The following is a 13,172-nucleotide window of genomic DNA, read 5'->3' as shown; positions in this document are numbered from 1 at the left end:
AAATGTGTTTAAAAAAATGTTTTTAGGTTTGCAAGGGATTCTGGGTAACAGAACGTGGTGAGAGGCAGTCAAGTCACCCCATCCTGTATTCCCCTGGGTGTCTAGTTTTCAAAAATGTAAAGGTTTGCTAGGTTTCCCTAGGTGCCGGCAGAGCTAGGGTTAAAAAACTACAGCTAGGCACTTTGCCAAAAAAGGGTCATATTTCACTGTGAAATTGTGGTGTGTCGGTGTTGCGTTTTGCACCATTTCCTGTCGCAGGCACTAGGCCTACCCACACAAGTGAGGTACCGTTTTTCTCGGAAGACTTTGGGGAATGCATGGTGAGTGGACATTTGTGGATCCACGCAGATTCCAGAATTATTCACCACAGAAATGTGAGGAAAATGTGTTTTTGTTTGGACAATTTGTTAGGTTTGCAAGGGATTCTGGGTAACAGAACCAGGTGAGAGGCAGTCAAGTCACCCCATCCTGTATTCCCTTGGGTGTCTAGTTTTCAAAAATGTGTAGGTTTGCTAGGTTTCCCTAGATGCCGGCAGAGCTAGGGTTAAAAAACTACTATAGGCACTTTGCTTAAAAGGGTCATTTTTCACTGTAAAATTGTGGTGTGTCCACGTTGCGTTTTGTGCCGTTTCCTGTCGCGGCTGCAAGGCCTCCGTCAAGATGTTCGTCTTGACTTCCACCATAGGGAGCAGAAGGTTCAGGACCTCAGTTGCCCTTCTCATCGCCATAGCATATGAAGCTCCCTCCTCCGTAGCCATGGTAGGGGGAGAAAGCAGGCCAGAATCTGGAGCAGTATCCAGTCCACTGGCTTCACTCAATTTCTTATACCAGTTCACTTTGTGTTCAGGCTGGTCTTGTAAATGGTCCAGCAACCTCTCTCAATCTTCCTCCATTTCGAGCCCTTCAAAATAAGACTGAGGAATCGACCTAGGACCCAAGGGTTCTGTTGGTGCCAGAATCAGCGTTGGTGGGCGCAGATCCGGTTACAGGTCACCGGGATAAGAAAGCAGCTGGAGACACCGGGGGACGGCATCGCGAGTCTCCGCGCTGGAATCAGTGCCAGAGAAGGTCGCAGTGCTGCGATAGGAGTCGGTCTGGTTCACCTACCGGATCCATGGGGGGCGTGGGCGTGTTGATCGAGGAAGGGGGGTGGGCATCAGTACCGGAGCCACCAGGGCAAAACTTGACGAAATCCCCTATGAGCTTCAGGGCCAGAAGGTGCACAGGGAGGATCAGTCCCCCCAATTATGAGGAACATGGCATCATAAAAGTCTTTGAGCTGGGGGTGTGGGGGGCTTGCTCCGGAAGGCAGGGAAGAGCAGAATGTTTACTGACAGACAGGGAGAAGTCAAAGCATGCTTCAACTTCTTGTGTTCATATGTCTCTTACCCGGCCTACCCGACAACTTTGAGTAGGAGGAGAAGGACTTAGGACTCCTGAAGCAATGCCAGGACCTTCCTCTCGACTGGGATTAACAAGCATTTACAATGCAATGGTTTCGCCTTTGGAAAAGTTAGAGCTATTGGCATTGCTCACACACAGAGCCCCACACACAAATACACACACACACAGATCCGGACACACACACACAGAGCCAGACACACAGAGTCAGACACACACACAGAGCCAGACACACACACAGAGCCAGACACACACACAGAGCCAGACACACACACAGAGCCAGACACACACACACACAGAGCCAGACACACACACACACACAGAGCCAGACACACACACACACAGAGCCAGACACACACACAGACAGAGCCAGACACACACACAGACAGAGCCAGACACACACACAGACAGAGCCAGACACACAGACAGAGCCAGACACACACACAGAGCCAGACACACACACAGAGCCAGACACACACACAGAGCCAGACACACACACAGAGCCAGACACACACACAGAGCCAGACACACACACAGAGCCAGACACACACACAGAGCCAGACACACACACAGAGCCAGACACACACACACACAGAGCCAGACACACACACACAGAGCCAGACACACACACACACAGAGCCAGACACACACACACACAGAGCCAGACACACACACACAGAGCCAGACACCCATTCCTAAATATAATATTTCTACCATGAATAGTTTGCAGGTTTTGCTCTGGCAGTGTTTGTATCTCGCAATATGACTGTAATAAAAAGCGGTTGATTTGGCTTCAAAGAGGACATAAAACATTTGTTGCTTGCTGTAAAACTGTCCGATGTTTTTTTACTCTGAGGATGAAGCAAGGAGATGTGATTACGGGCAGAGCTCTGGGCTTTGGAACTGTGGAAGGAGAGCTGCGGGAGGGGAACGGACAGCGGGAGAGGGGCGGGAACACGAGCAGCGGGACGGCATGAGAAGACAACATCCTTCTTTTACAATTTAGTGTGAACGTAGCTGTGCCGTGTTTTGGATTGTTATCATTGATCTGAAATTATTGTAAGTGGCAGTGTTTGTATCTCGCAATATGACTGTAATAAAAAGCGGTTGATTTGGCTTCAAAGAGGACATAAAACATTTGTTGCTTGCTGTAAAACTGTCCGAAGGTTTTTTACTCTGAGGATGAAGCAAGGAGATGTGATTACGGGCAGAGCTCTGGGCTTTGGAACTGGGGAAGGAGAGCTGCGGGCGGGGAACGGACAGCGGGAGGGGGGCGGGAACACGAGCAGCGGGACGGCATGAGAAGACAACATCCTTCTTTTACAATTTAGTGTGAACGTAGCTGTGCCGTGTTTTGGATTGTTATCATTGATCTGAAATTATTGTAAGTGGCAGTGTTTGTATCTCGCAATATGACTGTAATAAAAAGCGGTTGATTGACTTTACCAGGTATTTGCATTTTTTACCGGCCTTTAAGGAGGTGCGATTACGGGCAGAGCTCTGGGCTTTGGAACTGGGGAAGGAGAGCTGCGGGCGGGGAACGGCCAGCGGGAGGGCGGCGGGAACACGAGCAGCGGGACGGCATGAGAAGGGGAAACAATATCGGATTTTTGATTGTATCTAGACCTGGACCTGTACTTCCTCCGGCGGCGGTCGGCCGCGAAATGGCCAAAACAAACATGGAGGACAAAAAAAAAATAAACCCCGCCCACGGCCGCATGACGTTGTCAGAAGGGGCAGGATGAGTAAAAATGGCTGGAACGCCCCCGAATCTGCTCCGCAATTGACGGACAGATCTCTGTTCCAATGGCTAGCCTCCATTTATGGAGCTAGCCAATGGAACAGAGGGCGGGACTAAGCCCTACACTGTAGGGACATAAGATTTCTCCTGGGCGGAACTAGGAGCTCCGACGCCAGGCGAAACCTAAAAACGAGACCTCCAGGGCGAACGATGCAGTGCCGAGCGCCTAGCAGCAAGCAGCTTTAGGGACCGCTCCCTCAAAGCTGTTGGAGCCATGGCCCGGCAGTCGGTGCACAACTTCGAGTTGTGGTCACGCTTCAGGCACAAATGACAAATCAGCTGCGGATCCATCACTGACATGGCGGAGTCAGGCATTGCATGGTTTGAATACAGAAGTCTTCTGTGACATGTTGGAAAACCGCTACACAAAAAAACATCTGACAAAACATGGAAAAAAGACTGTCAAAAAGTGACAGAAGGTAGCTATCTTCACGGATCTGTTCTGGCAGGCATGGAAAGAAAAGAACTGATGTCAACGTGCTGAGGTGGCATCTTTATAAGTGACATGGACATCACAAAGGTTGAGATGATGCCGACGTCACGCGGAGCCAACCGGTGCCACCTACTGTCAAGGAAGGGTATTTCTCGAAGACAAATCTTCCAGATACAGTCACACGCCGGAGAAATTCAAAGGTAAGGAATCTACGACTAGATGTCTCTATCAGATATGCTTCTTTACATGCAACAGCCACAAGACATACTGTCACTCCTGTCAGATAATGCTTTGTGTCTATGGCGAGGCCTCCTGTCTAGTGGTGAGCTGGAGTAAATCTACATACATACATCTGCCTGCAACGCCTTTTCAACATGCATCAGATGCACAATAAAAGACGTCAGAGGATATCTTTCATACATGGGCATACATATTTCACGCGATCAGCGCACTGCTTGGGAAAAAAACATGCCACCTAACCTGCACCACACTCAAAGACCTGGAATTCTGGGTATCCCTGCAACTTGGCATAATGGGTAGGGTGGCACTGTAGAAAATGGTGGTTTTCCCTCGGTTCTTATACACCCTACAAAACTACCCATTTGTTGTCCCACCTGCATTCTTCAAAGATCTCCATGGACATTGGAAATTCTCATGTGGGGCTTGGGACTCCCAGATCTCTGTCTTTATTACTGGGCATCCCCAATGGTACCGATAGGGGAGTGGCTGTTTTGAGACAGACAGGACTTCTCTTAGTGTCTGGAGCTCTCTATACTCTAAGAACCATGCACTAGATCTCTTCAATGGGGGTTTTCTCCAGCACCCTCTTTTTGTGACTAGACTTTCTTTCCACATTAAATAGTCTGGGAAGCCTAATGCACAAACGCCAATATGGGTATGGAAATGGTTTCCCACCTGGGTGATATGTGGAGCCATGATCACATCTATACCTTTGATCATCTCTCAATGGAGTTAGCACTCCACAAATCCCAATTTTTTAGGTACCTTCAGCTGTGCCACGCTCTGGAGATGCTTTACATAAAGTATCAGAATATAATCCCATGGAGGACAAATTTACCACGGAGGCAGTGGGTAAGAGGGGAATCTCAAAATTAAACCGGCCCTTCTGCTCAATGGTCCTGATCCCCTCAAGGGCTTGCAAGAGGCTTGGCAGTGGGAGGTTAGGAAGATGCAGGGCTCGAAAAATATTAACTTTTTACTAGACCTGCAGGTCTAGTAACTTAAAAAATATACTCGACCTAACTGAAATGCGCTTGACCTCTGTCTCTGAAAACCGAGCAAATGTGACAAGTTAACAAGATTTAAAGGCATTTTTTATTTCTCATTCACTCTGTGAGTCATAAAGATGCCTTTAAATCTTGCTATCTTGTCACATTTGCTCTGCTTTCAGAGACAGAGGTTAAAAGTCAGTTTGTCTTCCTACTCCAAAATAGCTCGTCCTAATTAAATCTGGCTAGCAAATGCGAGCGGATTTTTCCAGCACTGAGATGGGAGATGATGAATGGCAAAAGGCCCAGATGACGACCTGGACGCAAACTATCCCCTCAAACCTGTGACTGATCCAATGCAACTATTTCCATAAAATATATTACTGCCCTACCAGGCTGGGAAGGGCTCGCAGTCGGGAGTGCCTTATGTGTTATGACACAGAGGGATCTCTATACCATATGATCTAGTCCTGTCCGGTTATAGCGCGTTACTGATGGAGGGTCTATGCCACTCTGGCTGAGGCGCAGCAGTTCCCAGTGGCCCTGGATACCAGGGTAGTCCTAATGGGCATAACAGAGAGCTGGCTGGAGATAAGGGTTCAACAAAATGTGGCTGGTATGGGCTTTCTGGTGGCCAAGCAGGACATTGCCAGAAACTGGCAGCAGACGGAACCTTCATCTCTACAGGAATAAGTGTGGGGCATGAATTGCTGTACAAGGGCCGAAGTGTTGGTTTATAAATGGAGGGGCTGTGTAGGAGGCTGGCTTAGTATATGATGCACACTTTTTAAAGTGAAGCACCTTGCACTAATCCAGGCGACCCTTATGGTGATTTTAGTGGTCTTTGATAACCTTATGAAAGTTCTCAAAGTGTTAACTGGTGAGGGCAGCCTTCAGGCTTATCTTGAAGGAGTGTTAAGCAGCTTGTTTTACCAGATTAATCAAGCAGAGTAGGTTGAATAAAAAAGAATCACACAGTGTATATATAAAGATATGTCTATTTATTACACAAAACTCATTAACACTTTGGTATATCTACAACCAGGAGATATAAACTCAAATATACAATAATACTTCAATTGCTATAAGGTATGTAAGCTCACAATAGTGGTCTTCAGGGAGAGATAAAACCATATACTATAAGAGTGGAATAAGAACTGCGACCGAAGTCGTTACCAGGAAACTCGGAGGCGCTGGGGACACAAGGAACCACCCAGGTAAGTTCCCAGGAACACCCACGGAGAATATGTGCAGGGTGGAAACACAACCATGTGTATAACAGAAGTCAATTGGAAAGTTACAGTTGCAGTTTTGAAGAAGGACCCTTCCCAGTGGAGCCTGAAGAAGCCCTGTGGAAGACGAAAGGTTGGAGAGTCACCCCACCCGTGGATACCCCAGGATACCTACACCAGGGAAGGTATCCTCCCTGGTGTAGCAAAGCGACGTCGGAAACCGCCCTAGGCCACAATGGAGGACTTCAGGAAAGATGCTGCTGGAGAAGATTGTGCAAGAGTCCGCTGGAATCCAAGGGTGGATTCTTGAAGTGAAGAACCTGTAAGCAGAGGGGACAAGTCTATGCCACTCAGGGGTGACCAGGAAGCACAGGAGAGCAATGCCCACCGATAACAGACGGTTCAGAAGAGTTGACAGTGTCCTTGTCGCTGCAGCTGTCGGGACCAGGCTAAGGTGAGGAAGACCGGGACCTGTGCATGAGCTGTCGTTTGTCGAGAACCAGGGGGTCAGTGTCTAGTGAGAGCACCAACATACCTTGGCAGTTACAAAAGGCATGGAAAGAGAAGAAGGAGCAATGCCCACCAATGACGGACGGTTCAGAAGAGCCCACGGTGTCCTTGTGGCCACAGCTGTGGGGACCAGGCGATGCTGAGTAAGACCAGGAGCCTTGCACGAGCTGTCCCACATCGTAAGTCGAGAACCAGGGGTTCGTGTCCGTCGAGAGCACCAACATGCCTTGGCAGCTGCAACAGGCATGGAACGAGAAGAAGGAGCAACGTTGGGAACAGCAAGGTCCAAGGGACTCACCACAAGCAAGAGAGTCAGAGCAGGCTCCGAGCAAGCAGGGGAGCACACTGGAGCAGAAGGAGACGTTCAAGAGGACCCACAAGGACATTGTTCTGCCTTCTGTCCATCAATTGTTCTTTTTGTATTTGTCACCCCGAGTGGGACGGGTATGCTCAGAAGTGAGTCCCGTGCTCTCCATGACACTGGAGTCAAGCTATCCTGGCTGATGAGGGCTGAGAGCCCGAAACCGGTCATAGGATGCTTGTTTCCCGTCCAGGGAGGACCTGGCCTGGCAGTTCGGGCTGGACTGTTCCCAATGGGCACAGGGTCAAGACTGATTTGCATATGGCTGTGTCCAAACTGGAATGGCATGGTGAGCAACAAAAGATGGATTTAGGTCCAGATCTCTGTACTGGGGTGAATGTATGACATTGTTCTGCATTCTGTCCATCAATTGTTATTTTTGCATTTGTCACCACAAGTCGAAGGCACAGGAGTCGCAAGAGGACCTCGAGCGGTTCACCAAGAAGGAAGACCCATAGTGCAGAGGATGTGACGGGTACGCTGTACTTGGCAGAAAGAGATGCTGGAGGCTGCAGCTTCTTTTAGCCTGAAGATCTCTGGAGTGCAGGGCCAACAAGCCCTGCCAACGGAAAGTCAACGCGGTGCACAGGGGTTTGGTCCCAGCGGTTCCGACAAGGTTGCAGAGAGGACAGATCAGGCCTCGAGGGAGTTGCTAAACTACCGCCTGTGTTGCAGAGCCTTTTGAAGGTCGTGGGCCGTCCGGAGCAGCAGACAGGTCCGCTTTGCTGTGGTGCCTGCAGACGCAAGGGAGTGACTTCTTCACTCCAAGGTAGATTACTTTGGGTGTCCGTGATGCCCATAGGTCTGGTGAAGATCCTGGAAGAAGCACAAACACAGAAGCAAACTTGCAAAACAGCGAGACCAGCAGAAGTCTTCCTTGATGCAGTCTTAGTTCCAGGCAAAATCCAGCAAAGTCCAAGTGTCCAGACGGTTGAAAAATGACGTGGTTTCAGGCTTGAGTCTTGTCCCACAACGAATCTGAAAAGCCACCCACAGGTAAGCCCTTAAGAACTCTAGGGAAAGGGTTGGAACGGCTCTGGGGTCCCTCCCAGAGGAGGGGCTGGACAGAGGGGAGGATACTCCCAAGTCCATTGTCCAGTTTCATGCCAGAGCGGGAGCAAAGGGGCACTGAACTCGCTCAAACTGGCGTATGGAAGGAGAGCACAAAATGTGGCTTTTAAAGCAGTCTGGTGGCACTGGCAAGCGCCACCACCCCAGCCCAATACACCAAGTCTTGTGTGGGAGGTGGTCGCACCTCCCTGGGACAGGAAACCTTTTGTTCAACCTATCCCTGCTCGAGCATGACTCAGCAGCAGGAGGGCCGAATTGAGTCTGCAGTCAGCGCAGCACTAGCTTGCTGTCAGACCTTGAAAGACTGTAACCGGCAATATAGGGGGGTACATTTAACATGTTTGATACCAACATGACCGGGTTCGGTGCAGCCTCTATATAGTTAGACATCTCATAATGACTGATGTCCACTATATGCATTTACATGGCTGACCACACTTACAAAGCCTGGATACTAGACTTTGGAGTTTGTATGGGTGCCCTGCTCATGCGGGGGCCCACTCACACCTATAACCAGGCACCCTGCCTTTAGGACTGAAAGGCCTGCCAAAGGTATGACTTACAGGTTTTAAGTGTAGGGACCTCAGATATAAAGAAACTTAGATTTGTCGTGCTCACACAGGCTGCAATGTCAGGCCAGTAGTCACGGTTTGAGTGGTCTCTCATGGGTGGCACAATACATGCTGCAGCACATGGATGACCCCTGGTGTACCTATACCCTGGGTGCCTTAGTACCATATACTAGGGACGTACAAGGGTGCACCAGAAGCCACTTGTGGATGTACAGAAGTGCGCACCATGGTCAATTTAGGAAGTAAGCCCAGTGATTGGGGTCATTTTGACACCAGCAAAAAGTGGGGGTAACCATGAAGGCAGATCCTCCTTTCCTACAGGCTGCGGACACAAATTTGATAAGGCATGTCGTTCTTGGATTTCATGAGAAGAGACACTAGATAGTAACTCAGACCACATTAAGTGATATATGTTCATTTACAAAATCTTCAGATGTTTCACAATCTGTACAATTGTAAAATGTGTACAATCTGCAGTGTTTGGAGCACATGCCTTGAATTACATTATATGTGGTATTATTATGCTCTGAAACTGTTAATAGCTAAAAGCAAAGAAGACTTTGAAGTAGTTGCTTTACCTAATTATTTAATTAGATTGCTCCTTTGATGCAGATTATTTCTGCCACATGTTTTCATCATGTAGGCTGAATTTCTATTTTCTCCATCCAACCTTTTCGATATTAATTTTTGCAGATATACTGTGTTCTGAAAAGCATTACACTTCTAAACGCCGTTCTTACTTAATGTATTTAATGTACTACTGTTTCATTACAACTTTGAGAATGGCCAACTAAAATATTTTTGTTTTTTTGTGTAGAAAAGTCTAAACATATTGCCCTCCACGGATAATAAAGGACCGGTGTGTAGTTCATGTAGTATTTCTGATACATCAGAAATTTCTATAGTCTGCAGGTATATGTTAAGGACAAGCTGTGGGATATTGTCGACCTGCATTAGAAAATGTTTCAACAGGTGGCAAGATAACATTGCAAATCTACATCCTACATAAGTCTAGTGCATAAACTAGCCATCCCAGTTGAATAATAAATGTGACTGACCACTATGCAAGCTTACACATTTTTTGTATATGAGCATTAGCCTATATAACTTTAAAAGGTCTTAAACAAAAATAACCATACACCTGTCATGGAAAATACAACAAACAGAGTTATTAAAAATAATGTCACCATGCCGGGATTGTTAGCCACCAACTATTAAATAACTGTAAAATAGTGTCTGATACTCAACTGTCTTGTTTGTTTGGTCATTTTGAGTAAGCAGGCATTTCAAGAAACCACAAAGTAAAAACAAATACAATGAGTTACCTGAAAACCAATTTCCGCACATGCTGGACCTACTGCTTCAGCAAACTTCTGTTTAAAAATTTGCCCAAGATTTTTTACTCTTTCCAGGATGGCATTTGTGGGATCTGAGGTACAGTTCTTTAAAAAAAAAAAATTATAGACGTGATCAAAATACAGGTTTTTGTAATGCTTCAAGAACATCATACTACTTAATTGATCATAACAGTATTATGCAAATGTTTTAAGCAAAATAATTCCAATTTGATTTACATTAGACGGCAAGAAAGCCTCACCTTACAAGCATTCAGGATGACCATGCACAACACGTTTAAATTATTAATGAAAAAATCCTGTCAGGAAACATTAAACAAGCATTGGCAATGCAATAGGTCTCGCATTTACGCAAGTTCAAGCTCTTGGCATTGTAAATGACAATGAGGATTATTTATGTTTTAAAAACCAAAACATAAATAAAAAGCATTGTCATTTACAATGCCAAAAGCTCAATCTTGTGTAAATGCGAGACCTATTGCATTGCAAATTCTTGTTACGGTGGTAATTGGGCTGGCCGGGGGGAACATCTCCTGGGGCCACCTTTGGCGCCATTCCTCACCAGGACTATGGCCGAAGAAACTGATTTCCGACTTTTCTGAGTTGCATAGCAGTTGATTTTGCCTAAGCCAGGGGAAACCTTAGTCAGGCAATTGTTAATTTCAGTTCCTCTCAGAGCATCATCCTTCTCGCAGGTAAAGAACAACTGCGTGTCGTCGGCATAGGATATAACTTTAGCTCCGTGTTCCTCTGCCAGTAGTGCAAGGGGAGCCATATATAAGTTGAACAATGTTGGGCTCAAAACAGTGCCCTGTGGCACTCCTAAACACATTGGGGGGATAGAGGCAGAAAAAGGGGGGGACCATACTGTTTATAGGACATGAAGGGAGATAATGGGGCCTCTCAAACGGAAGGGAGACACTGTGTCGCAGCACTTGGGGAAGAGAGAACGAGGAAGTGGCAAGCACAGGAGGATCGGCTTTCAGGATCACGGCTTCGCTTCAAGCCTCAGTCTTGGCCGCCTTTCCTCAGAAGCCTTTGATCTCGCGCAGCCAGGCAGTACGGTGCGTGAAGGTGGCGGCATCACGCAATAGGGCCTCCTGGCTGCCACTAGACATGAAGGCAGGCTTCGCTTGGTGATCATGCGGCCAGACTCCCCGAAGAGACTTGGAGCCATTTTTTGAAAAAGATCAAAACCTGGCTTCAAAATAAACAAATATTCTGGCGCTTTAGGGGTTGCCGAAGGTTCCAGTGGCCTCTGGAGGAAGAACGGGAGATATATGGCTGTTGCAAGAGTCGAAAATGTATTTGTAGTTGCTGAAGAAGTAACAGCATTTTTGAAACACACATTTGCAAAGCTAGTAGGTCGGGCAGTGGCCATCCTGTGATTTTTTGTAAACATTTGCAATAGTGATTCAACATTTAAAAGCCATATTTAAAATTGCAGGTCGACATATGCTTGTAAAACAAGCCCTTGTGACGTAGCACGTAAGGATCGAGTGCGCCTGCCGTAAGGCGTGCCTTGCTCTGCGTGTGGTGCATGCGGGGTATGGGTGTTTGGGTACGCAACTGATAGCTGGGGCAGGTTCAGAGACCAGACTATAGCGGACCTACTGCTAGGGTGAAGACAGGAGCAGCGGAGAGGGCTTGGGAGCAGTACCGGGGCAAGTCTGATCGCCGTATTGGATCGAAGGAGGTAGCACCTGGGAAGCCTTCACAGCAGCGAGAAACGGCAGACACACTACCACCGCCATGTACGGGCACATGGACCCTCAGCGCTCCCAGTCCCGGGATTTTAACAGCATCGTCCAGATCTGCAGCGCCAATGTACAGAGGATCAGTGGCAACAGTGAGCATGATGGCACAAAAGAACTACCCTTTAAAGAACAAGCACATTGAAATTGCATGAGGCTTGCGAGGACGGAAGGGGGACAGGAGATATGCACATTGCGTGTCTGTACGTGAGTGTTAACAACTCCCAGTCGCCCCAGCGCGTGCCCATCTCCTGTCTCCCTTCCAAAGCAAGTCAGTAACAATAGATATCACTAGCGACAGCGCTTCGCGCGGCGTCGCCAGGCGAGACCTAAAAAGGAAGAAATGAAAAAACTGAAAATTAAGATTTGCATGAGCTGTGAATTAATATGATGGCATGCTCAGGTTCCTAGTTTTCCAAACACTACAGGAAAATAAATCACTATAATAATCCCTTAAAAATTGAATTTTAAAGTATCATTCTGTCAGAATAAATCTCAAAGTTCCTGCTGCAGTAGAAAGAGTCAGATAAACCTTCACACTGACATGTGTTTTGGGTTTAAATGGTTTTCATTAGAATAGCTCAACATATCACCAAAGATAGATACCAGCACCATCAAATATACATAAGGAACTAAGAATATAAACTTGGAATTTAGCTAGTCTTCCCTGCAAACCAAATGGACTTGAAAAGGAGGGGAAAGAGGGGCAGATAAGCAAACGGGTGCAACGAAAGAGAGAAACACAAATCATCATTAGGCTTCAATATAGGTCCATCACAGTACCCACAATCGCCCCTGAAGATTGGCCTCACCTCTACTCTACATCAAGTTCAGGAATACTTCTACCAATACACATAAGTTAAGACATGCACAAAACCTTGTGTGACACTTTCAGCATAGCTAGGAGCCATACAACTGGATCTATGTGCATAGTCATCAGTTTCCTTTGATGCGCTGTTACTGTTTTTGCCTTGGATAGGTCTACCTACTGTAGTCGGTAACAGCAGGATTTTCATCCATCCAATATTGCATCTCGTCTTTTTTTAACCACTATCAGGATGAGTTGTAATTCCAGAGCATTTCCTTCTAATGCAATGATCACAGTTCCCATTGCTTCTTTATCCTCTTGGAACTCCAGGTTGGCAGACTGTAGGCCTTACACATCACAAGAGTCAAAGACGAGATATGGCTAAAAGGTACACCACTAAAATCCTTTTATTCACATCCTGAAAGGACACTGTATCGCCCAATTTGGACACTGTCACGAGGACGTGGTCCCTGATATGAGCGGACGGAGTGTACCTACTCACGGTTGTCCGTTTCCGCCCCGTACGCAGGAACCTCTGGATGTCTCCTGGTGTTTCCCTACGCTGCCTTCCGGGACGCCGTCTCTGGCCCTGCCTCCCGTGACGTCCGGGAGGTGTTCCCGGGCTTTCCCTACCATCGACCAATC

The 13,172-nt window shown here is 47.2% G+C and overlaps 1 protein-coding gene across 1 annotated transcript in view; it reads right to left on the bottom strand.

Moving 5' to 3' along the window:
- RB1 (RB transcriptional corepressor 1) overlaps positions 1–13,172 on the bottom strand; it is a 1,127,005-nt gene that overhangs the window by 743,489 nt on the left and 370,344 nt on the right. The window contains exon 13 of the mRNA XM_078657333.1: positions 9,936–10,052. Coding sequence (XP_078513459.1) covers positions 9,936–10,052 — 117 coding nt within the window. The remainder of the gene's footprint in view (positions 1–9,935; positions 10,053–13,172) is intronic.

The sequence above is a fragment of the Lissotriton helveticus genome, chromosome 8, assembly GCF_964261635.1.
Source record: "Lissotriton helveticus chromosome 8, aLisHel1.1, whole genome shotgun sequence".
In the NCBI taxonomy this organism is placed as follows: domain Eukaryota; kingdom Metazoa; phylum Chordata; class Amphibia; order Caudata; family Salamandridae; genus Lissotriton; species Lissotriton helveticus.
This window is presented reverse-complemented; position numbering and strand designations above follow the sequence as displayed.